Source organism: Lepidochelys kempii, chromosome 10, assembly GCF_965140285.1.
Source record: "Lepidochelys kempii isolate rLepKem1 chromosome 10, rLepKem1.hap1, whole genome shotgun sequence".
NCBI classification, from domain to species: Eukaryota; Metazoa; Chordata; order Testudines; family Cheloniidae; genus Lepidochelys; species Lepidochelys kempii.
The window spans coordinates 79,777,800-79,803,987 of NC_136389.1; the positions used below are offsets into that span (position 1 = coordinate 79,777,800).

General features: G+C 40.8%; 1 protein-coding gene across 5 annotated transcripts in view; it reads left to right on the top strand.

The window, feature by feature from the left end:
- The window catches only part of MAP2K1 (mitogen-activated protein kinase kinase 1), a 65,807-nt gene that overhangs the window by 20,380 nt on the left and 19,239 nt on the right, over positions 1-26,188 (top strand). For 2 of the 5 annotated variants that reach the window (XM_073304394.1, XM_073304395.2), the window contains 4 exons: positions 9,852-10,062; positions 13,704-13,850; positions 17,555-17,632; positions 18,245-18,296. In XM_073304394.1, the coding sequence (XP_073160495.1) occupies positions 9,852-10,062; positions 13,704-13,850; positions 17,555-17,632; positions 18,245-18,296 (488 nt within the window). Of the gene's footprint in view, positions 1-9,851; positions 10,063-11,663; positions 12,800-13,703; positions 13,851-17,554; positions 17,633-18,244; positions 18,297-26,188 lie in introns of those variants that run through there. The other 3 variants (XM_073304397.1, XM_073304396.2, XM_078854681.1) reach the window with 3 other exon arrangements.

The window sequence follows — 26,188 nt, forward strand, 5'->3', positions numbered from 1 at the left end:
TGATGTTTGTGTCCTGATGATACTAAACCTGAAAATGTGTCTTAATCCATCCCAGAAATGAGGTGATGGCTAATCTGCAGGCAATTCCTGACACTAACCTTTTTTATTTATGGGCTACTCAAGGGCATGCTGGAAATTGAGCAGTTTCTTTGATGACTGACTTCAGTGGCAGCCTTTATATTCTGGGCTGATCCTCAGTGGTTTAAATCAGTGTGGGTAGCTCCACCGATTTCAGTGGAGCATCTGTTACAAGTTATCTTTAAGAAGGCTTATGTTTCTACTTGGAAGAAGCAGGAGGAAAATAGACTGAATCTCTTCTTTCCTTGGCAATATATGAGGACTTCCTCAAGATCCTAACATACTTCTGGCTTCTTGTCTAATCTTAGACTCTCTGCATTGCTTCTTGGGTAGGTGGCAATGGGAGGATGTTGGAGGAAGATCTGGACCAGGCATTAAAGCAGAGGTGGGCAAATTACGGGTGGCCCGTGGGACCCTCCTGACCGGCCCCTGAGCTCCTGGCCCGGGAGGCTAGTCCTCGGCCCCTCCCTCACTGTCCCTCCTCCCCCACACCCTCACCTCGCCGCACTGCTGGCGCAATGCTTGGGGCGGCAAGCTCCTGAGGCAGCGCAGCTGCAGAGCCCGGCCTGACCTGGTGCTCCAGGCTGTGCAGTGGCATAGTTGGCTCCAGCCGGGCTCCAGCCACCCGTGCTCCAGGCAGCGTGGTAAGGGGGCAGGGAGTAGGGGGGTTGGATAGAGGGCAGGGGAGTTCTGGGGCGGGGGGGCATGGACAGGGGTTGGGGTGGTCAGAGGGCGGGGAACAGGGGGTTGAATGGGGTCAGGGGTCCGGGGGGGCAGTCAGGAAGGAGGTGGGTTTGAATGGGGTGGTGGGGGGGCAGTCAGGAATGAGAAGACAGGTTGGATGCGGTGGGGGGGGCACGGGTTCCAGGGGCAGTCAGAGAGAAGGGGTGGTTGGATGAGGCAGGGGTCCTGGGGGGGCAGTCAGGAATGAGAGGAAGGTTGGATGGGGTGGCGGGGGGTAGTCAGGGGTGGGGGTTTTGGGGGTGGTCAGGGGACAGGGAGCTGGGGGGGGTGGATGGGGAAGGGGTCCAGGGGGAGGCATCAGGAGGCAAGAAGCGGGTGGGGGGGGAATTTGGGGCAGGGGCCGGGGCTTGGCCACCCCTGGCTGTTGAGGGAGGCTCAGCCTCCCCGAACCAGCCCTCCATACAATTTCTGAAACCCGATGCGGCCCTCAGGCCAAAAAGTTTGCCCATTCCTGCATTAAAGGCTACTTCTGACTGGATACATTCTTCTCGCATTCTTCCTAGCTGCTGGGCAGGTGTTCAGTAATTTGGCATATGCTGAACTACTGTTTTGGAGGAAGCTGTTAGCATAATATGAATTTATTTTGTGGTAGAATTTCTAGAAATTGCCCCTCTAGTTCATCCTCATCAACCCTCAAGGCCTCAGAGAAATTCAGACTGAAGGAAAATGTAACCTCTTATATCATCTGGGGCACATCACATCATCATCTTTGCCTCAGTTTCTCCATAGGTAGATTGGAATAATGATACTTGCCTTCTGTTCTATAGTTCATTGAGTTCTATGGATCTGATGTGGTATAGTAGAGCTTATTATTTTTTATTCTTCAGAGGAGAGGATCCTAAAGAACAGAACATGATTTAGCCTTTACAGAATGTAGTGAGAATAGGAATTGTGCCCTTTAATTGGTTACTATCAATTACCATATCTTCACTGGATAGAGCTTGATGAGTTTTCTACTCTGTCCCCCCAAAAAGCATTCTTTTAAACTTTGTTATGCTCTTTGTATGAAAGAATGGATCAACCAGATGCATAGGAAGGAACAGGTTGTGTCCAGGCATGTGATAAGTTTGTAGTCCTGTCTGTGATTGCAACAGGAACACTGCGCAATAGTTTTTGCAAAGTGATAGAGCAGTTTTGTTTCAGTGGAACTACTCATGGAGTAAAATACTACTCTGTGTGAGTCAAGGTAGCAGAATCTGGACCTTCGACCCCTATTCAAGAAAGCAGTGAAGCACAATCTAGTTACATTCAATCAATACCTAACATTGAAGTCAGTGAGGTGGAAGCACAAACTGCAGGGCTTTGCTGAACTGGGGCTTATAGTTGCCGACACATATGAAGAATCCTATTTTGGATTTTTTTCTTTTATCTCTATTAAATAGATGGACAGATAAATTTAATGCATTGGTGCGAAATATTGGTTGTCCAGTCATTGTGAGCATTAATTTTGAAATCAAATCTATTGTAAAAACGGAAAATAGATGAAATTGACAGAATGTACAGAAATTACTGTTTTTGTGCCAAAGAACAGAGTCCTTTGCACATTTTGAATGAATTTACATATCTTGGATAAATCTTTGTGGACTGTGTTCTGGCTGTCACTTTGTCTTTCAAAATGTATAAGATGTCCTCATGATCTTAGTTCAGAATTTTTTTCAGTTCCCTGATTGCTGTGGTTCATGCAAATCATGTAGTGCACTGCCTACTTTCTTTTTAGAGTTGACAGGTGTGTAGGCGCGTAGAAAAGCTTTCCTGTCACTGTTCCAGAAAACAGCCTCCAGTAGATCTGAAGGATACTGTACCTTCTTCTGCAGTCACAGAATTGCACCTCTTTTTGAATAGATTGTAAAAATACACACAGCTAAAATGAATAAAAATCAGCAACTGAACAAGTATTTGAAGTATTCAGGCACAAAGATTTACAGATAACGTATTACCTCAAAAAGTATTTTAAGAGTATTAACGTTGTGGTATATTATTAATTATTCTGTCACGGATGTGAATCCGAAATGATCTTACCCTCTTTTAAAATGTAAATAGAAATCTATTTGGTTTGGTCTAATGGGTTTGGCATTATTGGTAGTGTGCTTTGAAAATGAGGAGTTCTTTTCTGCTTCTCTGGGGCTAGATTGTGATATTACCATCTAGCACAGAGTAAGCGGCAGCAGTCTCCTTTCCTGTCTCCCAGCTGCTCCAAGGAGGGAGTATGCTGCTTCAGGTTTCAAGGTTCACTGTCCAGATTGATGGGCCTTAAAAGTGACATAGCTTAAGTGGTAGCATCTGGATGACATTTTGCCCCTTCAGGAGTCCCTGGTGAGATTATGTACTGCACCTTTAGAAGGCCCAGCTCTGTCCTCAGGGACAAGTAGGGACTAAAGTGGATTTTAGCCAGCTGTTCACCCTCCAGATTCTGGACTGCTCAAGGGGCCCTTTGTCTAATTTAGTTGGCCCTTGGGGCCTGTCTAAATTATGGTAGCCTTTCTGGGCTTCCCTATGGGCAGCAGCACTGGCCAGATTCTCCACTGGTTCTGTGCTGTTGGCCCTGCCTCTGACACATTCCTTCTGATTCCAGCCATGCTCCTGGCATACCTCTGTGCTGTGACTGAGAGAGTGACAGCCCTGGCCAGAACTGGGGCTTTTACCGGGTATAAAGGGGCCGGCGTAAGATTATGAACCTCTCCCCATGTATGGCAATATTATTGATTGATTGATGGGAAGCTGATCTCTGCTACTACTCACACAAAATCTGAAAAAGTAGCCCCAAATACATACATACCTTGCAAGAAAATCCTGCCTTTTTCAATTGGTCCGCATACTTATACCTAAATTTAACTTAGACGTATGCACAGCACATTTGTTCTGGTTTGACTTTATTGCAGTGAATTGCTTCGAAATACAAAAGCAGAATTGTGAAATTACTGCAGTAACAGAAATGTTCCTTGTTTAAGAGGCTGGGAATTATGTCTACAGTGTTGTATCTGAGGCCACGTCTACACTACCCACCGGATCTGCGGGTAGTGATCGATCTATCGGGGATCGATTTATCGTGTCTAGTGTAGATGCGATAAATCGATCCCTGATTGCTCTGCTGTCGACTCCGGAACTCCACCAGGGTGAGGGGCGAGAGGCGGAAGCGGAGTCGACGGGGGAGCGGTGGCCATCGATCCTGCGCCGCGAGGATGCGAAATAAGTGATTCTAAGTCGATCTAAGATGTGTCGACTTCAGCTACGCTATTCTCATAGCTGAAGTTGCGTATCTTAGATTGAACCCCTCCCTGTGTATACTAGGCCTGAGGGCAGGAGGGAAGAGGTAATGCAACATACCCCAAGAGAGTTATGACTAGGCAGGATGGGAACGGAGCCAGCCCCCAACCCTGTAAACCTAATACCTTGATACTGGTGTTGCATTTTCTTTAAAAAGACATAAGTTCTGCTGCTCAGTTGTTGTTTTTTCCCCACCTTTATTGCCCTAGAAGGCATTCTGTAGGCATAGTCCCTCCAGCCTGACTGTTCAGGCATGGCACTTTATAGAATTACAGGGTGCCTTTAACAAATGGAGTGACATTACTACTGCTCTGTTTAGATGATCATGGCTACAAAATCTGGACTCGTTCACTACTGCAGAGTGTCTAATATCTGTGCTTGTGCTGGAAAGTCATAGAAATGAATTAAATGGTAGCACCTGTTTTAAAATAATACTTGGAATACTGAAACATTGGATGGCTTGATTATTTCTTGTTTTGATGGAACTCTGGCAAAGGCATAGCTTTTTGACAATGAAAAACTGACTCCAAGACCGCATACAGCAATGGTGATGAATTTTAATAGGTAGTTTTGTCTTTTAATAAGAGTTTTTTATATAAAGATACAGTATCTACCAGACTTTTTCACAGTCAATTACTACCTCTTCCCGCTGATCAAGCTGCCTTAATGTTTCTCACAGTGCACTGGTCTTAAAGACACTGGTATATGAATTCCCCATAATCTTCCTCTTCGTTTGTTTTGTAAAATTTCATATGCAAGGCCCTGGGACGACAGATCTAAAGAAACTTGGGGATCTGTAGGACTTTCTCCATTCCTCTTGCACCATGTTCCTCACTCTACAACTTAGCTGTTATGGGGAATTTCACCTGGTAAGGATCAAAAGAATCGAGATTTTCCTCTGCTCTTCCAAACTTCTAAGTTCCCTGGGTTAATTCAAATTCTCAGCCTTTGAGAACTTAACTACCAATGTGGTGTTGCTAGAGATTTTTTTTAAGTCGTGCAGATCACCCTTTCCCTGACTAACTGAAATCTTATACTGTATTTCTTATCTGTGGCAATTGATAAGGATATTCCATATGAGCAATATGGCAGCTGTAAGATTTGCAAAGAGAAAATGCTGGATTAGTTGGAATTTTTCTCTTCCTCAAAAAGGATATTGAAAAGTCGTCTGGCATCCTGTCTGTATATGAGTCTGGTTTCTTGGTCCTTCCAGTTGTGTATTCCTACCACTGAGAGAGAATCTCTTGTTTCCTCTGACTGGCCTTCAAGAGGGTGCACGAGCCCCTTAAAGGGAAGCTTTGTAGCAGGCCTTTTGTTAGCAAGTGTAACAGTCCCCCTCAAGACTACTTGCAAATAAAGATGTGGATTTTGGACCCCCTCCCCCAATAGTCAGCGGCATACAGACCAGATTTTTCTAAAGCTGTTATTCCCCATTGAGGCCAGATTTTCAGAAGACCTCAGTCCCCATTTAGGCACCAAAGTCGGTGGCCAGAGCTGAACATGTTGAGTGCTGAACGCTCTGTTATTTAGGCATATGCTTTTCAAAAGTGCTTAAGTGACTTAGGAGCACAAGTCCATTGAATTTCAATGAGACTTGTCCTTCTAAACAACTTGAGTGCTTTAAAAAATCCTGCCCTAGGTGCCTAAATAGGATCTGAGGTCTTTTGAAAGACAGGCCCCAGTTATGGTGGCTGAGCACTTGTACATCCGTCTTTGAGCTCTTTTGAAAATCTGGCCCTTTGTGTTAGACCCAGGACAGTGTGTCTTCTGCATAGAAATCATGTTAGACAAAAATGATTCTTTGGTTTAATACACCTTAATGGACCATATGTTCTTGATCATCACAGGCCCTATTTAATGCAAATAAATAAATTAAGTAGCTGAAAAGGACACTATGAAGGAGTTCAGTTTTAATGGGAGTGTACTGAAGCTCTGGGAAGTTGCTCCAGGTGTCCATAGGGAGACATTTTAAAGGATGCAAAATTTGGATGGGTGACCCAAAGAATATCGCTCTCCTCACCCTCCTGTAATTTTGTAGCTTTCCCATAAAGCATATAGAGCTGTACTTCCAAAGTGTTTTTATCTGTCTTTGTATCTCTTTATTACACAATATGTTCAACATTGGTTAGGAATGTGCATGGAATATTTGTTGTTTAGTTCTGCTTCAGTGACCAGGTGGGTGAGGTAATATCTTTTATTGGACCAACTTCTGTTGGTGAGAGAGACAAGCTTTCAAGCTATACAGAGTGCTTTTTCAGGTCTGGGAAAGGCACTCCGAGTGCCACAGATAAATACAAGATCAAACAGCTAGTTTAGCATAAATAGTATCAGAGGGGTAGCCGTGTTAGTCTGGATCTGTAAAAGTGGCAAAGAGTCCTGTGACACCTTTATAGACTAACAGACGTATTGGAGCATAAGCTTTCGTGGGTGATCCGATGAAGTGGAGCATAAGCTTTTGTGGGTGAATACCCACTTCGTTGGTATTCGTCGGAAGTGGGTATTCACCCACGAAACCTTATGCGCCAATACTTCTGTTAGTCTATAAGGTGCCACAGGACTCTTTGCCGCTTTAGCATAAATTAGTTAGCACATATGCTAAGGGACCATTCAAGGTGAAGTGGCCCATGACGAATGGACACTCTGGTCTCTTACTGGCGAGCTGTGAGTGTAGCACATGGCCATTTGACTAAACTATAACCTGCTGAAGACTTTAGCTGACATGGTACACTCTCTGACATAGTAAATGGACATGAGGTGAGTGGGCCTGTCAGCATGTGTTCTTTGAAAACATGAGCTGCTTATTCTCATCTGTCAGCAAACTTCCGGTGCAGGATATAGAATTTGCTTGCATCAATGCTCAAGAGTTTACTGTAACATAATAAAGGGTACTTAACTCCTGTTAATCATTGCCTGCTCTTATTTTTATCATGTAATTATCTCAGTAAGAAAAGAAACGGAGGACAGCTGCATTCCCTGAAATATATATTTTACTTGACCTGATGCTAAGTTATTTTTCACTGGGCATATTTGAGAAAATTCTAGTTTGCTAGTTGGCTTTTAGTCTTATGCTTGGGAAGTTAGATGAGGAAAAAGTATGCCTCTTTCTTTACAGCTCAACTTTACAATAGTGTCTGTCTGCTGGACTCCTTTAGCTATTGGGCTTTTCTACATGGGAAAATGTCTTGTTACAGCTATCTTGAAATAGCTATTCCATTATAGTGATACTGGTGTAAATCCCTGTGTGGAACTTGATTCTGGTATAATTACTCTGCTTCCAAATTATTCTGTTTAATTTCTGAATAAAATCACTTTGATCCCAGAATAAAGTGTCCACACAGGGACTTAAAATGGTCTTACTATAGTGCAGAAAAATGATTATAGTATAGTTATGCCAGAAATTTTCCCATGTAGACTAGTTCATATGTAAAGTAGCCTTGCAAAATTACACTTGTCCAGGGTGAGTAGATTGTGCATTTTTCTTTTCCTTCGTTCTTTTTTATTAATTGAGTAAAATATTATATTTCTGCTCATCCTCTTGGTAAGGGTGGATGAGCTGATCTTGTGCGTCCGCTAGCAAATCACTATTAAATTCAGCATTATTGCAATGAGAATAGGCTTCAGTACTGGAGAAATAGACCTCAGGAATTCTCATACTCTGTATACAACTTGCTTAATAAAGGGATAATGCTTAGAAAGAACTAAGTTAACCTTAATTGTGTCTTGTCTAACTCAACCATTCAGACTTCTAACTGATCTAAGAGTAGGGTGGCGTACAAATAATGATTGTGATCATATTCAGGGAAAGGGCTGTTAACAATGCCTAGGTGTGGTTTTGTTTTTTTTAACCCTTTCATGTTCAGATGGTTGGATTAAGTTTTCTCACAAATGGGCTCTTAATTGAACCTGCTTACCCCTTCTTGATGCTAATTCCATGTCTGCTGTGGAAGCTCAAAGAGGGATAACTTCTAATTTTGGGTGCTCTCTTTGGCTCTGAAGGAGCAGTTTAGCGGAAGTGAAGTGAGGGAAGTCATGTGCCTGATAATTTTACCGTCCACTCAGACTTATTGCTATATTAAGATAATTTGTCGCTGCTGTTTAGAGTGGTCTGTGTCTGGCTGAGAACTCAGAATGCATCTTCCCTTCAGCCATGGTTTCGAAAGTGAATAGTATTTATAAAGTGATGCTTATAAATGGTTTTGCTGGATATCATCCTTCACTTCTTTAAAATCATCCCTAGAGAAAGTGTTCCTGCTGCATTCTCTGAAAGGCTGTGAGCCAGCTCCTGAAATCCTTACTCTCACAGTACTGAGTTCATTGGGAATGTTGCCTGGGTAAGAGCTTCATGATTTGGCTGAGCAATAATTTGAAGGCTTGTCCCTAGATATTTGCTGCAGCTGCAATTTATTATTGTTGTTGGATTCAGGAATCGCTGTATCTGCATGGGTTCTTGTTCAGATGTACTATTTCTTAGATATGAAATACTTTTAAGATCTGGAGTTAAATTATGGTTTGTTTTCTTCATGTAGAAGTTGAATGTATTGGCTGCTGTCCCAAATTTAGCTGTCCTTTGAATTGCTATATTCGGCTCTTTATTTTTCTACCAATATTAAATCAAGCTTTCTGGTTGGCATGTTATTGACCAGAATAAGTGGTGAACTTGAAACCTTTTTGACTGATTATTATTGAAGCAGTTTATTTTGTCCCTGAAGTGGCTATTTTATGTATGTATTTTCTGTTTGTGCATGATTTGAATGGCTTAATTGCTTTATTCTATTGGCTATGCTTTATTTGCTCCTGTTCTCTGCCTGTGGTACACAAAAATTTAGTCTCTGGAGGATTGTAATACTTTGGTGTAATACTGGTTGTTGGGGTGATGTGAGTATTAGGTGGTCTTGGTGGCCTGTGACATACAGGAGGTCAGACGAGATGATCTGATGGTCCCTTGTGGCCTTAAACTCTCTGACTTTCTTTGTATCACAATGCAAGTGAGAGGTTTTTGAATGGATTGTCAGATCTTTAATCACATGTGAAGATCAGTGTTTAAAACATTCAGACAAACTTTGCAGGAAGTTGCATATCACCTATTAAAAATCTGAATCCAAAAATAGTTTGTGTGGAGGTGGTATAATATTCATCAAACCATTAACTAGTACTGCGGAGTCATTGAACCCACTAGGTGGATCAAGGAGTTCCACCAGACATGAATTTGGTCCAGTGCCTCAAAGAGGAGGGGGATAGACATTATCTAGCTACTTTTGTATTATTTTGTCTGTACTGAAACTATTTACATACACCAAGGACCTAGTTGTGTGACTCTTGTGAGAGCACGTAAGACGTGATCCAGCAAGATGATGCATGTAAGTGTAAGGATTCAGGGTCTTACTCCAGTAGTCTTTGATTTCAGTGGTACTGCTTCTCTCACCCCTGCAACATTGTTTAGGCCTGGTCTACATGTAAAAGTTAGATTGATCTGGCTATGTCATTCAGAGCTGAAAACTTCACGCCCTGACTCCCGTAGTTAGATTGACCTAACCCCCAGTGTAGATATGGATAGGTTGACAGTAGAGTTCTTTCAGTGACCTAGGTACCACCTCTCAAAGAGGTGGATTAACTATATTGATGCAGAAACCCCTTCTGTTGATGTTGGAAGTGTCTATACAATGGTGCTGCAGTGCCATATCTGTGCCGCTGTAACGGCTGTAGTGTAGACATCTCCTTAGTGAGATCAGATAGCTTAATCAAATTATGCTCTCTTTGCTGCATAGGACAAATTTAGAGGCGCTGCAGAAGAAGCTGGAAGAGTTAGAATTGGATGAGCAGCAACGTAAACGTCTTGAAGCTTTCCTTACTCAGAAGCAAAAAGTTGGGGAACTGAAGGATGACGACTTCGAGAAAATCAGTGAACTGGGAGCAGGAAACGGCGGTGTGGTCTTCAAAGTATCTCACAAACCTTCTGGCCTCATTATGGCAAGAAAGGTGAGAACCTCCGTGGCAACAGGAGCTTTAATGATGCCTTTTCAAAGCTTAGTGCCCATCACAAAGTGACATTGACATACAGAATATTACTAAAGACCACTTCCAGGAGAAGTGGAGATGCCTTCTCAAAATAGCAAAGGTCAAATACTTCTTTAGCCTCCACTTCCCCTATCTGTGGAGATGGTATTATGTTCCATGTTGTCGCGATGAAAGGCCAATAATCCCCTCCCTTTTTTGTTAGCAGCTTCTCATATTTTGTAAAGTAAGAGGTATTTTATTTACTGCCAAAATTTTTCTCTCTCTGACGCAAAATCTAAATACACGATAGAACCTCACTAATGACTAGGATATCCACAACTAATTACTAAATGTTTTGGATTAGCATAGCGGCATATCCTGTCCCCTACGCCAGGCTTGTGTACAGAGGCTTCATACGTTTTACACTGTTGGGGTTGGAGGAGCGGGAAATTCTTCTCCTCATACTTCTCCCTCCACAGGCTGCCGAAGAGGAGTAGACCTACTCTGTGTCTGCTACTGCACCGTCAGGGCTCCTTTATTGTGGAGCAGGGGAAATGGCCGATGGAACCACTGTCTCAGCCCCCCTGTCTCCTTCATTGGAATTCAGGAAGAGCCCCTTGTCTGTGTGGTAGGAATACACTGCCACAGGAAGAGCTCTTTCTGGCGAAATAAAAAATGTAACTGTATGCATTTGGCAAGTGTCATGTAATTATTTAATATTGCATAGCATGCTAGTAAATCATGATTATTAATCATGTTTATTAGAGTAGCAACTAAGGGCCAACCAAGAATAGGGTCCCATTGTCCTAGGTGCTGCAAAAACCTAGAGCAGCAGACTGCCCTGGCCCTGAGTAGCTTGCACTCTCAATAGACAATGCAGACAGGGGAAAGGGATAAACACACAAGTAGCATGAACAATGTGATGGTGATAACATCATGTTATTGCCACAGTTTATTTATTGTTTGAGATGGTTTTAGTTAAGAGGGGATCAGCTAAATGGAAAGTGGAAGGGAGAATAGGGTGGGGGTGGGTGGGTGTGGAATGAAGCTGACTGAAGAGACTGTCCTGGTGGGTGGGAAGAGAGGGAGAAAACAGCCAATCAGCACAGGGCAGAGGCTATTGGAGAACTTTCTGCAGTTCTCACTAGAATATCCAGGGGTCCTGAGGTCCCTCCTTTGGCTACTTCTGGTTCTACTGGCCAGAGTCTCTGGCTGCCTGTTCTCTGCAGTTTCCCCCCCAAGGTCATATGGTGGTGTGGGTTGGGGAGTGGAGGTGAGGCATCACTTGGACCCTAGTGCCCCCAGTATGGAAGAGGGGTCTCCCCTCTACAGTTCTGGGTCCAGGTGGTTGTTGGGGGCAGGGACAGTGATGGTTCAGCTCCATTTCATCTCCCCCCCCCCCCCCAACGCTAGTGCAGCAGTCTGGCAGTTTCTGTAAGAAGAGTAGATTGAAAACTTTCCATCAAAACTCTTTTTCATCTGAAAATTTGGATTTCAGGTACGTGAATTTTTTCATGAGAAGTGTCTGCGTTTTGTGGAGGTTTTCTTTACTTTCACTGAAAACAAAAAAAACCTTTAATTTTGAAATGCTGCTCTGGTATCTCATGAGAACTGTAGTTCAGATGCCTTTTTTCCACGTTCTCTATGTGCTGGGTTCCCTGACCAGACTACATCTCTCATGAAGCACTGTGGTCAGGAACATCTATTATGCCCTGCTTTGGCTCAGCAAGAGGGGAGGTCATCATAAATCACAGGAGATGTAATCCAGCTATGGAGCCCCTGGCCCAGAAGGGAATGGGGCATGAGGCACCCACATTATAACCCTTGTGAGGCACCATGGCAGAATTTCAAAATCCGAGTTTTCAGCTGAAAGTTTTTAGTTCAAATTTTTGGCTCAAAAGTCCACCATTTCCACAGAAAATTTTCAAGAAAGTGACATTATTTTCATTTGCATCAAAATTTTCCATGGGGAAAAAAAACAATTTCCAATCGGTTCTCTTCAGTAATATACATCGTTACAATGTTCTACTATCAAAGCTGTGGGAATCAAGGCGAGTTGGCCCTTTTTCAGGGTGAGACTTCTGAAGCTTGCAGATCAGTGAGAGTCTCTTGCACGGAACTGATTTACTTGATTTTTTTTTCACTCATTTTATAAAACGTTTAGAGGGAATTTCAGCCTAGTTTGTGTCATTTGACACTTAATTGATTTAATAGCCTATAGGTGATATCTTGGCTTAATTGCTTTTTTTTAATGTCCCCAGTACCATTTGTTTTCCATCAAGTATTCTCAGAATCTGCACTCTTTATGAGATAAATAAAAACCCTTTATTTTGCATTAGGCAAAACATAGTCTAGCTAAAAAGTGTAATTTTATAGCTTCTCTTTAGATATATATTCATACTGATGAATTTTTTTTAAATGCCCAAGGTGTGACTGAATTCATTCTTCACTGAATGTATTTGGGACATTGCTTTGCAAACATCTGGACAGATGTCTTTCTGCAGCTGCTTGAAAGCTATTAGACCTTGTGACATATTTTACTATATAACTTCATTCGTGGATTTTTCTCAGTATACATAGTCTCAATAACTGAAATAGATCCATTAACCGTAAATAGATGGAAGAGGAAAAAAATGCATTGGAACAAAATGTTCCCACTGAACAACTTCTTGAAAAGATGAAAAATCCCACTCCTGGTAATATAAGTACTATACATCAGGTATTCTTTTATGCTATAATTAATGTCTCTCAAGAACTGTGATTGTCATAGAGCAAAGAGTAACATGTTGCATTTTAACATTATAGTAGATTATCTTTTACTTATCATAATTAGAATTTTAATTTTTATCAAAAGAGCAATTTTCTTACTGCCACTGCAGGTTGGGAAGATTATCTTGCATTTTTGTTTTAATATAGTTGTTTTCTTTTGTGTTTTGCTTGTCTTTAAATTGAGGAAGAAAATGTCTTTACACAGTACTCTCATCTGCAATGTTGGGGCTTACTTGTATAGTTCTAGAATGTCAGAAATGTCCTCCACTTGAAAAATAAATAAATAAAAATCCACACCTTTGGTTCACTCACTGTATAATAAGACTTTTTTTATATCTCAGTTGAGGTCTATTTGAGGTTGTGTTATTTATATTAAATTTGTTTTAGTTGAAATAGACCGACTGTTCCCTAGTGGCCACACACATGCACAGAAAAGTTGCATATTGCAAATTGCATCCTTTGTCAGTTTCACCAGAAAAGCAAGCTATTAACTAGGCATGGAGACTGAGCTATCCCCTGTCTTCAGAGCCTTCTATTCATGTCAAGTTGGTACGGTTCATATGGGGAACTTTCATTGCTCTATGTGTACTGTATCTATTCTGAGGATAATTAGAACTTCACTCTCCATTGCTGTAAATCCAGCATCTTTTCATGAGCACTGGAATTTACATACTGTTGTTTTTATAAAGGGTACAAATATGGAACTCCTCTCCCTCCGCCCCGTAACAGGTATGCCTACAGTGCTTAGTATTATTATTTCAGTGGGTTAAAATAAATATTGTAGCATCCAAGTCATGTATTATTTTTTTTTAATCCTCACTGAGGGAACAATAACAATTTGATTTATTTTACAGTTAATTCACTTAGAGATCAAACCAGCTATTCGAAACCAGATCATTCGTGAGCTACAAGTTCTACATGAATGTAACTCTCCATACATAGTGGGCTTTTATGGAGCTTTTTACAGTGATGGGGAGATCAGCATTTGCATGGAACACATGGTAAGTACATGTGTATCTGTGTGTGTTAATCTAAATTTTGGTATCAGACTCCTGTGAATATAAAATCCAATAGATACCATATTCTGAATATATTCATAGAACTTCTGTTAACATGGGAGCCCTTTCTGCATGTATGAGGAGTGGAATATTGGAGTTCAGCTCTACCGTGAAAATCTGAGGACTTTGGATTTAGCATGGTTACAAGATGGTTATGTTTTTACGCCCTTTCCAGAGACTGATCCTGTCATATCTGTCATAGTCCTACAAAAGTCCCTATTTTCTTCTCCTTTATCCCTAGTCTTTGAGAATCCACATTATAGCGACCATTCTTACAGCCAGTCCACATGCTGTTTAATTAATCAGAGGCGTTACTGTTGAGGAGTGTGAGGGGAAAAATAATCTCATTTTGCAGCAACTACCAGCATCGGTGCAGCTCCACCAAAAGTAGCCATCATTGTGACCACCGGTGTAAAAAGGGGTCAGCTGTTTTTTACCACTTGAAAACGAGTTCTGAGCTGGGTTTTTTGACACAATGTTAAAAATACCTGGACTGTAATGCCAGTGGTGGCTTATCATTGGTGCAGCTTCTGTAAATATAGGTATTTAATTTTTCTAGTGTAGATACATTCCCTCTGTTCTCTCTGAAATGATATCTGCCCTGCCCATCCTTTGTGAAATCTTAGAGGAAGTATAGGGGAAACTAGCAAGACCAGAAGCACCGTAAACAACGGTTGTTTCATACCAACGTTATTTTTTTGACTTTTTTTCATTTTGATAGAAAAGTACACATTATTCTAGCCATCTGCCAACATTTCTCTAAGCCATATGGAGCCCAATGTTTAGAGCAATTTTTCTGTGATTAAAGGTCAATCAAATCCCTCCCTTGCTCATCAGGCAGAGGAGGCTTTGAACAATTTCTGTTCAAAGAACCACATTTTCTTTCAAATAAACTGGTATTTATAGAAAGAAGGTTTATTTTATTTTCTGGGGATATTATATGTGGTTATATTAATTTTGCCTTGACCTTCTTTAAAGGAAATCTTTAGGGAAAATGTATGGTTGCCTAGATGCATGTGATCACAATCTAATTTATTTTACTATGTGCAAACAGAATATGGTGCTATCCAATAATATATATATTTGATGCTTTAAAGAGGCCTATTCCCCAAAGTTGAAACCAATCTTGAGGAAAACTGAATGCGTGGAAATGCTTAAACATAAAAACAGGAATGATGATTGGTAATTGTAGTAAAAATGCTTTGATAGATGCCCAAAAAACACAATTCTGCAATCATGAAAGATTATTTCTATTAGTTAAAAGCCATCTTGGTTAAGAGGAGAGGTGAAATAAGTGCATGCTGTGTGTGAGTGTGTATTACACATACAAATGGAGAAGCTGATAGCAATGAATACAAATACAGCAGTTAGGAAATGCAGACAATTGATAAGGGAAGCTAAACTTATCAGTCAGTAGGAGTAAGAACAATAAGAAGGAATAATTTTTACAGAAACAAAGAAAATCCTATCAATGCAGATTAAGGGGGATTTAAATTATTGTCCAGCTGAAAATATCAGAAGTGAATCTTAACTTCAGCTAGCAACAAGTGCTTGACAAGCAAAATATTCGGGGTTTGCTCTTAAAAGCTGCTGAGCTCCTAGACTTTCATAGCAATTGAAGGTTTCAGAGTAAAAGCTGTGTTAGTCTGTATTCGCAAAAAGAAAAACAGTACTTGTGGCACCGTAGAGACTAACAAAATTAGTCTCTAAGGTGCCACAAGTACTCCTTTTCTTATAGCAATTGAAGGTATCAGCACCTTGCAGGACTGGGGCCTGATTCAAAGGTCTATTGATTGCCTTGGAGAGTGAATCCTTCTCTGTGATGAATCAGTTTCTGAGAAAAAAGGACTACATGTTTTTTCTACATATTATGTAATGTATGTATTTTACATATATATATTTTTGCACTTTTTTCTATTGGTGCTTTTATTTCTTTTGGCTGAATTCACATCTGATTACATGAATGTGAGTACGACATTTAACATAGGCTCATATGCACTTTTTAAAATATTTCCCCTGGGAACGTTGGGGTGCACTCCTCTGAATTATAAAAGCTTGCATTGTAGCTTGCATACTATATTGTTCTCTTTAGGGGTATGAAAAGTGACAGAGTACTTTCCACTGCTGTGTTTTGTAAAAGGCAGCAGAAAAATATTATCCCATGCCTGCGGATATGATTTCAAGAACTCTGGAATATTGCAAATCATCAGCCATGTAACTGGATCTTGCTTCTGTTTTAAAGAAATAAAATTTAGAAGTTCTGTTTTTGTTATGTAGTCTCTGTTCTAGAAAATCTGCACAAGGCTACTGTGAATTAGATCATAATCGGTTGCTAAAAATAAGTATCATTTATACAGCTTTTCTTCTCTGAAGCTCTTAGCAACAGAGTTACTTGAATTTGAAAGGGTGTAAGTGCATGTGTTAGTAACTTATTTAACTCCGGTAAAATTAGTGGAGTAGTTACTCAACATGAAATCTGAAAAACAATTTTTTTAAATTTTTTTTCTGTTGGTGAGTCATAGCCTGTCCCCTGTGTCTGCATTTGGTGGTGTGCGTGACACATTGGCATCCTCCGTTACCATAAATACTGCCTAGAGTTCGTACGGGACTGGCTATCAGTGGGGTTCCAGGGAATATGCTATCGACAACCTCAATGTTATTTGTTGCAAAAGAGGGAGGTCGATATTCCCAGATTTCTGAGTGCAGTGGAGCTGATAAATAGTTAAATAATTCCCTACCTAGTGCTCAAAGTTCTTCAGTAACTCCTGTTAACCTTTGAGGTTGGTCTTCAGGTGTCTTTCATAATTGCTATACTGTCTACTCCGAGTGTTAGGGAAATAGAATTACAGAATCAAAACATATACAGACAATGTATGAAAAAACTGTATATGGTTGATGCCTTCCCTATGTTCCTTGTTGTCTTGGATTATAAGCTTTCGAGGGTGTCCATCTCTGTGCACTGTACATAGCACAATGGGGTCCTGATCCTGCTTAGAGCCACTGTGTGCTACTGGACAATCTTCCTGTCTATTGTGTATATTACATCGAACTAGAGTACTGTATTTCCCATCCAGATAAAATGATTCTGAGGTCTGGTCTTGCCTTTATCCCAAAGATCAGCTCAGACCATCACAGATCACAAGATATAAACCTTCCATCCTGTCTAAATCCTGAGCATCTAAAAGAGAGACAGTGGCACCCCATGGACATGCAAAGAACAGTTAAAATGGATCTAAATACAACTGTAGGCTGCGGAAATCTTACTGCACTCCTAGTGCTTTGTCACTGCTGGTCATGGGCAAGGCCTCCTTAGTAAGGAGAATCAGCCTGTGCATCGTGGAATTATACAAGGCCAGAAGACCATTAAATGACGCAAGGGGCCACCTCAGTGGTTGACAGGTCTCAGGTTGTTTGATCAGATTAGTATAAAACTGATTAACCTTTTCTAATGACCAGCTGCACTTTTTTCCCTGATACTCACCACTACAATATAAAGCAAAAAGGATAGTTTATTTCATCATGAGCAATGGGAAACAGCACATTGTCTGCCTTCAAAATTACAAGATTTTTTTCCTCCCAGACTGTAGGCTTTAAAATGTTTTGGATAAATATGATTAATGTTTTAATGTTCAAACACTTATTATTAGGATGGTGGGTCCTTGGATCAAGTACTGAAAAAAGCTGGAAGAATTCCAGAGCAGATTTTGGGCAAAGTTAGCATTGCTGTAAGTATATTTGTAATTTACTCTGGGAAGCAGGGACCAGATGTCTCCATATTATATTAGGATAGTGTCAGATCCAGAAGGCAAAAGCAGCTGGTTTGTGGGATTGAGGAAAATTTAAGTGGGACAGGCAAATATTACTGGGCTTTAAAGTGGTGGTTTTTTTTTTTTTTTTAAATACATGTCACCACTTTGTAACTAAGGGCATTTGGATGGATCACACACATTCCATTGCGTATGTTTGCTTTGATTTCCCGCTAAGGGATGTCAGCTGCTGTTACTACCACTGTGTGGGAAAAGAACCAGCAAAATAATTCAAATGGTCTGAAAAGACCGCCTATTAAAATGTTTGGAATGTTACCCTTTAAGTATCTGTACTGCAGTAGGTTGTGTCCATGACATTTCTGGTGGTTGTTTGGTTAACATTATTCTCTTTTATGGCAAATTGGAGTATAAATTTGAACATGACTGCCTTTATTTTCTCTTTCAATTCTTGCCATGGTGTATTGTGCTTTTGATTGTAGATGACATTTTGAAATTCTTGCTTGGACGAAACTCATGTTTTCATTTTTACTGGTTTTACAGCTTTGAAATGTTGAATTTTCTTTTCTCTAGGTAATAAAAGGTCTCACATATTTGAGAGAGAAACATAAGATAATGCATAGAGGTAAGACCATGCATTACATCCCTGGCTTCTCTTTTCCTTGTATATTGAACATCAGTAGAAATCAAGAGATTTTTTTTTCTGTTTGTTTTTCATGCTTTTATGTCTCATCTTGAATTTTTTTTCACCTGACATATTGTTTCTCCAAATCTCTTTCAACCATTAACCCTGTAGCTGGTGGGTGCTCTCACAACCTCAGTACGTTGCAGGTGTGATGAACATTCTTTGAAATGTTAGCATGCAGCTTCCATCGCATCCCGTATGCAGTGGTGATGGTGTAGCTGTGTCGGTCCCAGGATATTAGAGAGACAAAGTGGATGAGGTAATATCTTGTATTGGGCCAACTTCTGTTGGTGAAAGAGATGAGCTTTCAAGCTTACCATCAGATAAGCCCAAGCCAATCAATATGAGACATGTAGGAATTGGTGTTTGTGTGATTACATATTTGATATACTCTCTTGCTTTATGAAGAAAATTGTTAAATACATTATGAAACAATATTTATGACATTATAGTTCTCTAATTGTAATGGGTTTTCTTCTGGTAGCAACAGGTCTATTAGCCATCTTAGCTAAAAGCTTTGAAGAGTTTCAAAGAAATACAACACGCTGCTTTTAATTTCTGTTAATTTCCATTATCACCATTAAGACTGTGGTTCCTCTTTAAATTAAAAGTCACAGGCTTTTAGTAGATGTCTCAGGCATTCATGTGCTATTTATAGAAGTCTACCAATCAGAAGCGCAGCCCTTTATATTTATTACCTAGTTTAACGGTTGTTAACAACATGGGTAATTGTTAAATCACACAAAAAAGAGGCAGGAGTTCAGTTCTAAATCTGCCCAGGTCTTTGAATGGACTTTACCGTAGGGTAAACACCCATAATGTTTCCTGCATCTTTTACCTTAGCCTTTTAAATCCAGCTGTTTTTTAATCGGCTGCATGTCCTACTAAATCAGAAATGGCACTTGTGAAATAAAACATTCTGTATTTTCTTATGTCACTGTAAATTACGCACCAGAGATGGATTGCTCTACATTTTTGTTGCCTCAGCTCATTGCAGTGATTACACAATATAGCTGTTAGTACTGACCATTCAGCTAGTCTCTTGCATCATTTAGGACTCCACAGACTTTTGGTTATAAAAATATTCCATTCATCAGACTAGTCACCTGATATGTGGTTGTTAGCAAAACCAGGAAAGGATTAATAGGAACGCACGTAGATGTGACAGATTGAAGAACCACTTTAAACATGATGCAGCAGACTGTATTTATTACATGTTCTCTTTTGGGTTTTACTAACAGCTGAATATAGGCTTCTGCCAAAGGGGTGATAGGGACTTCATGTGGATTTCTGATGGTAGCTGCAAAGGAATGTGGTTTCTAGTTTAGCGCTTAACAAGGTTTCTTGGAAAAGAGACCCACTGTTTTAGGGCAGACAAAAAATGTGACACTTGTACACTCTCAACACCTAGTTCAGCAATGGCATAACTCCTTTGACATCAATGGAGTTGCAGCCTCTTATGACAGTGCTAACTTTGATCCTTCAATATTAAACATTGTAATGATGGGTGTGGGGAAGAAGGAGAATAAAATGAACTATATAGTAGTGTGGCTTTTTTTTTTCTGTTTTGTTTGGTGGTAATGGTGGTTTTTCAGGAGGGGTTGTTTGAGGGGGTTTTGTTTTTGAGATTTTCTTGTTTTTATTTGTTTGCAACATTTAGACTTGCATGTTTTTGTCATTGGTATATTTTTGAGGTTATAAAAGGGAAAATCAAACCACCTCTGTTGGAGATACCGTCACATCTTGTAAAAAGACATCGTTTGGCCTAGTTAGTAGTAGAATGGGAGACCTCCAAAAAACACCTTTGTAGTGTTGGTAATTCAGTAGGTGGCATTCTTCGGTTTGAGTCTGTGCTGAACAGTGCCAGCTGGCCTCTGTTCTGATGGAGATACCAAAAGCACCAAAATGACTTAAAAGCCAAGTCCTATTTTCATCAATGACTTAGAAGCCAAAGTCTCATTGAAAGTCAATGGGATTTAGGCTCCAAAGTCTTGTAAGCATTTTTGAAAATTTTACCCTAGATCCTTTGTAGAAATCCTAGAAATGTAGGCCTGGAAAGGACCTTGAGAGGTCATCAAATCCAGCCTCCTGCACTGAGGCAGGACCAAGTAAACCTTGACCATCCCTGACATGTGTTTGTCTAACCTGTTCTTAAAAATCTCCAATAATGGGGATTCCACAACCTCCCTTGAAGCTTATTCCAGAATTTAATTACCCTGATAGAAAGTTTTTCCTAATATCTAAACTAAATCTCCCTTGCTGCAGATTAAGCCCATTACTTCTTGTCCTACCTTCAGGGGAGATGGAAATCAGATGATCACTGTCTTCTTTATAACGGTTCTTTATATATTTGAAGGCTATCAGGTCCCCTTTCAGTCTTCGTTTCTCAAGACTAAACATGGCCAGTTTTTTTTAATGTTTCCTCATAGGTCAGATTTTCTAAGCCTTTTACCACTTTAGTTGCTCTGCTCTGGACTCTCTCCAGTTTGTCTATATCTTTCCTAAAGTGTGGTGCCCAGAATTGGACACAGTACTCCAGGCCGCACCGGTAACAAATAGAGCGGGTCACCTCCCTGAGTCTTACATACCACGCTTCTGTTAATACACCCTAGAACGATATTAGCATCACAACTGCATCATAGTATTGACTCATGTTTAATTTGTGATCCACTATAATCCACAGATGCTTTTCAGCAGTGCCACCCCCTAGCTAGTTATTCCCCATTTTGTAGTTGTGCATGTCATTTTTCCTCCCTAAGTGAAGTACTTTGCATTTATCTTTATTGAATTTAATCTTGTTGAATTCAGACCAATTCTCCAATTTGTCAAGGTCATTTTGAATTCTAATCCTGTCCTCCAAAATATTTGCAGCCTCTCGCAACTTGGTGTCATCTGCAAATTTTATAAATATGCTTTCCACTGCATTATCCAAGTAGTTAATGGAAAATATTGAATAGTACCGGACCCAGGACTAACCCCTGCAGGACTCCACAAGATTCACCCTTCCAATTTGACAGTGAACCATTGATAACTATTATTTGAGCATGGTCATTTAGGTAGTTGTGCACCCACCTTATAGTAATTTAATCTAGACCACATTTCCCTAGTTTGATTATGAAAATGTTATGTGAGACTGTGTCAAAAGCCTTACTACGATCAAGATATGTCCTGTTTATTGCTTCGCTCCTCTCCACTAGACTAGTAACCCTTTCAAAGAAGGAAATCAGGTTGGTTTGGCATGATTTATTCTTGACAAAGTTATGCTGGCTATTCCTCATAACCCTATTCTCCTTTAGGTGATTAAAAATTGGTTATTTAATAATTGGTTTCAGTATCTTTCCAGGTATCAAATAAGATGTAAATCCAAAATATGGATGTGGTTGTTAAAGATCCTATGGCACATTTTGCAAGGGTAAGACTGACTATTAAGGGCAGGTCTACACTTCAGTTTTACCATCAGATAGGGGTGTGATTATTTTTTTTTATGACGTAGCTAGGTTGGTAAAAGCCCTTCTGACAGTATAGCTTATTTCACTCACCAAACCAATATAAATGGTAGTGGCAAGAGCACTTTGCTAGTATAACTACAGCTACACTTGGAAGGCTTTGCCAGTGTAGTTATAAAAGCAAAACTTCTAAGCGTAGGCAAGGCTTTAGCCTGGTGTCCTACTCCTGTTTCAGTTTGGGCAGCTACATGCTGCTTATCTCAGCTTCTCTTTTTGTTCTTCGGTTGATTGTTCTAAGCTATGGTACAGCTACTGCATTTAGCCCCTTGATTGTGGTATGGGGGGGAATGAAATGATCCTTGTTCTTAGCTTGTATAACAGTTTAAGGACTTGATCCAACAGGAATGTACAAAAGTACTTGGAAATTAGTATACTGATCTGCATCAGAAGATGCTGCACAGGGTGCACTGCTGACACCAACCCAAATGCCTCCCATCTTGTTGCTGTTATGATTCACGAGGGGCTTAGTCCTGAATTGGAGTCGGAATAATGAAATGGCTGCTGGATGCCTCACTAGTTGCCATTGGATTGTGTTTAGGGATATGTTTGGCCATGCCCTTCCCCTGCCCTTAGATATGTTCACTTTCTCCCCTATGAAATGCTTCTCACATCGCTGCTTATTACAGGCTCTGCCGAGCAGGGCTGTTCATTCTGTGGAAACTCTACTGCACTGCAGCAAGTATGTGCTGAGCACAGAGCTGCTCAGCACTATGCAACGACTGCTCTGTCAGCCATAGTATTGGGCCCCAACTCTAAAAAGGGGTTTGGGGTCTGTGCCTGGTTGCCTGGGGCAAGTGATGATGGTGGTCCCTTTATTTGTTGTAGTCATGGGCCAGATCCGGATCTTTTCATTTGTTGTTGGTGGGCTCAGATCCAAACCCACCTTACCATTCCAAAACCGGAAGGGGCCTATTTTCTGGTAATTGTTCAGCTGCATCGAGAATCTCTCAAAAACAGGCATTCTCATAGGATTTAGGCCCAAGGGGGTGGAGATCTGGTGAGAATAGTGTTGTTTTATGATACCTAACTGAACCTGAGCTCCAGGAAAATCTGGATCTGAGCACCGAGCACCAACCACCACCTCCTTTCTAGTTTAGTTTGACACTAGATTCTTACTTAAAGATGGTCAGCAGTGTAAAAATGCATCTCTCTTTTCTGAGTTAAATTCTGCCACAGATTGTGTTGAGATACTTCACCTGGGACACCACAAAGCCTGGGTTTCTGTTGGACAGTTAATGGTGATACTGTATTCTGTACCCAGCCTTTTGTACTCAACACACTGAAAACTCACATGGTGGGAAGTGCTTCTTGTTACTTATAAACTCTGAAACTTAGTTTTAGAATTAATTTTAGCTAATATTAGCACTTCTGGACCTCCTGCTGCCAGTCATTATCTTGGGATGCTGGTGTTAGTGGAGTAGTGGAAATCAATATGAGAGATGGCAAACCACTGTTAAAGTGCAGTGAAAAACATTTTAAATAATTTGAATAAGAAGTCTGCTGTTTGAATTTGTTGGTACATATCAAGGAGCTACAGATGTCCTTTTGTTTTTAAATCCCTAATAAAGCTGGATGGAATCTCACTTGCTGTCTCTGGTACTGAGCCTCCATTCTATCACCATCACAAATGGGTGTCACTTTTCACTCCTCTGGTGGCTGCCATATAACACACTCAATAGCAGAAGTTTTTAATTAAAACTTGATTTTAAAAAGTACTGTTTCACAGTTCGGACATGGTGAGAATTGCATCTCTCTATGGGAGCCCTGTGAATGCTGTAAGTAGAATGAGGGATTAATCCAAAACCATTGTAGTTAAAGGGAGTATTTTCTTTGACATCAGGCCTGCAATGGAGCTTTCTTTGTCAAGCTGACTGTTAAAGATTTATGATCTTTCGAATGTATATCTTAAAGTGAATGCCAGCATGTTTCATTGTCTTGATTGGTGACCCATTGAACAGCTTTGACTGATTTTTGGGAGTGCATTGAGGACTCTGACTTTCTGGCTTAGCAGGTGCTAGAGATGAAGCATCAATCTTTCAGTTGATGTGAAGGGGCTGATTGTGTCATTTATGAAGTGATCCCTGCTTTCTGATGTTTGGCTCCTCACTGGCAAGGCTTGGATTGAACTAGTACACAGGGCTAAGGCGTAGTGGCACGTCTTTCACGCTCCTTCCTTGTTCTCTGGAATCTAAGAATCTGTTAATTAAAAAGAGTTTTTGTCTAGCCATTGTTGCTGGGATACACTTGGGTCACGTTTTTGAGACTAACTGATGCTGTGACAGCTGCCTGTTTGCACAACCTGAAATAATTCTGAGGTGTGAAGCCCTGCCCGTTCATTTAGATGGGTGCTAACTCAGATGCCCACTGATAATACTTTAAATGTCAACATTCCTTACAATTTCATTGCTTATCAAAGCATGTATGGAAGAAAAGGGAAAATCTTATTGTGAAGATCTGCCCAAATCTACTGTGAGTGACAGCCCATTTGGCCCCAGGAGTGAGTGGCTTTGGTAGATACAGCCAGTCCTACCCATATACACACCCAATAAAGGAGTAACCTAGCAGAGCCCAATTGGGCATCTTCACCTTCCTCCCAAGAGGGAGTGAAGCTCACAAATGCCAGTGGAACATCTGAGGCTTGTCAAGGGGAAGCCAAACTCAAGGAGCCCAGCAAAGGCAGAGGCCCTTTGTGTATTCAGATCCTACCAAGGGCGAGCCAAGTGCTAGGAGCCCAGAGAACATGCATGATTAGAGCTTACATAATCTGCCATGATGGGTGTCTCCGATGGGCAGAGTTTAGCACTCTCTTTAGTTTCCAGACTTATCCACTTTCCAATCACGGAGAACAGGGAGCAATCCCATAATGAACAGCTGGTAAAAGTCCTCTAGCTTCATTCAGATATATGGTAGACCCTGTAAAAGGCATCGTCCAAAACTTGACCTGATGATACTGTTTGTGCTAAGGGTCTTGCACCACTTAGTCAGGTTCTGACAATTTTTAGCTGAACTTTAGGGCCAGCTGTTCCTTATGGTGGGTTGGCCTGTGCTTTAAGTTTACAATTTGTAAATCAGATAAATTCTGGTGCGGTAGCTTTGACTCTGTTTAAGTGCAGTCATCCCTTGCAGTCGTGGATGCATCAGAGGCTGCTCTTTCAAAGTGCATGGTCCAACAGAAGTTCCTCCTTTACATTCCTTCAGTTTATCTGTTATCCACTTACATGTGCTCCATACAGCCAATGAGCTATATATCTGCAAACAGTGCATTTTGTATTCAGCTTTGTTGTACTGTGCGTTAACAGGGTCAGGAATATATTCAGTTTACACACACTACATATTCTCAGTAGAGAAACTCTTTTAGAGTTGTGGGGTGCTAGGCAAAGCAGAGTGATTAAAATAATATTAAGATGAATCCTTTGTACTTTAAGGTGATACCACGAGCTACAAGATCAAAAGGAGGAGAAGCAGTCAGTATATTTCCTTATCTTGACACATGTTCATATCTGAGTTCCACACAAGTTCCAACTTGCGGACTCTCACTTTCTATAATGGCTCAGTGTAACTCCCTGGTGAGTGTGATACAGGTTCCTCTCTGTGCCCGATTGGCAGAGGAAATGTCTTTGTGATAGCCACAGCTAGAGAGCATTGGCTCTTTAGCTCCAGCAGCAGCTCAGGAGGACCCAGTTCAGTCCTCAGTGTATTGGCCATGTGACTTCAACGGACCACAGAGGGATACTGTATAAATAGGCTGACTTCATGCCCCACCTCTACCCCTTTATCCTGCTATCTAAGGCACTTGGCTGATTTTTAAAGTTAAAGTAGCTTTTTTACTCCCATTGCAGATCACCTTTCCTGAGACTTCCTTGATCGCTGTCTTGAATAAAGAACTCCTAGTTGCATATGGACCTGGAGCTGGGGTACTAAATAAAGGAGAACCCAAGCAAACTAAAGTGCTTGGGAAAACTTAGGCCATGTCTACACTAGGAGTGCTTTGCTTATCTAGCTATACTGTTTATATTATACCACCAAAGTGCTCCTAGTGTGGATGTACCTTGTTACCAACAAAAAAGCAATTTTGCTGGTATAGCTTATTCCAATTCCCCCAAGCAAAATAAGCTATACTGGTAAAAGCACAGTTTTGCTAATATATCTTCATCTACACTGGGGGCTTTTGTTGGTACCGCTCTGTCATACCCCTTCACAACTCTGACCGACATAGCTATGCCAGCAGAAGTCTGTAGTGCAGACTAGGCCTACAATCCTACCACACATAGCAAACAGTATCACCTATTTAAAGTAGGTGGTCTATATTGTACCAAGTTATGTTCC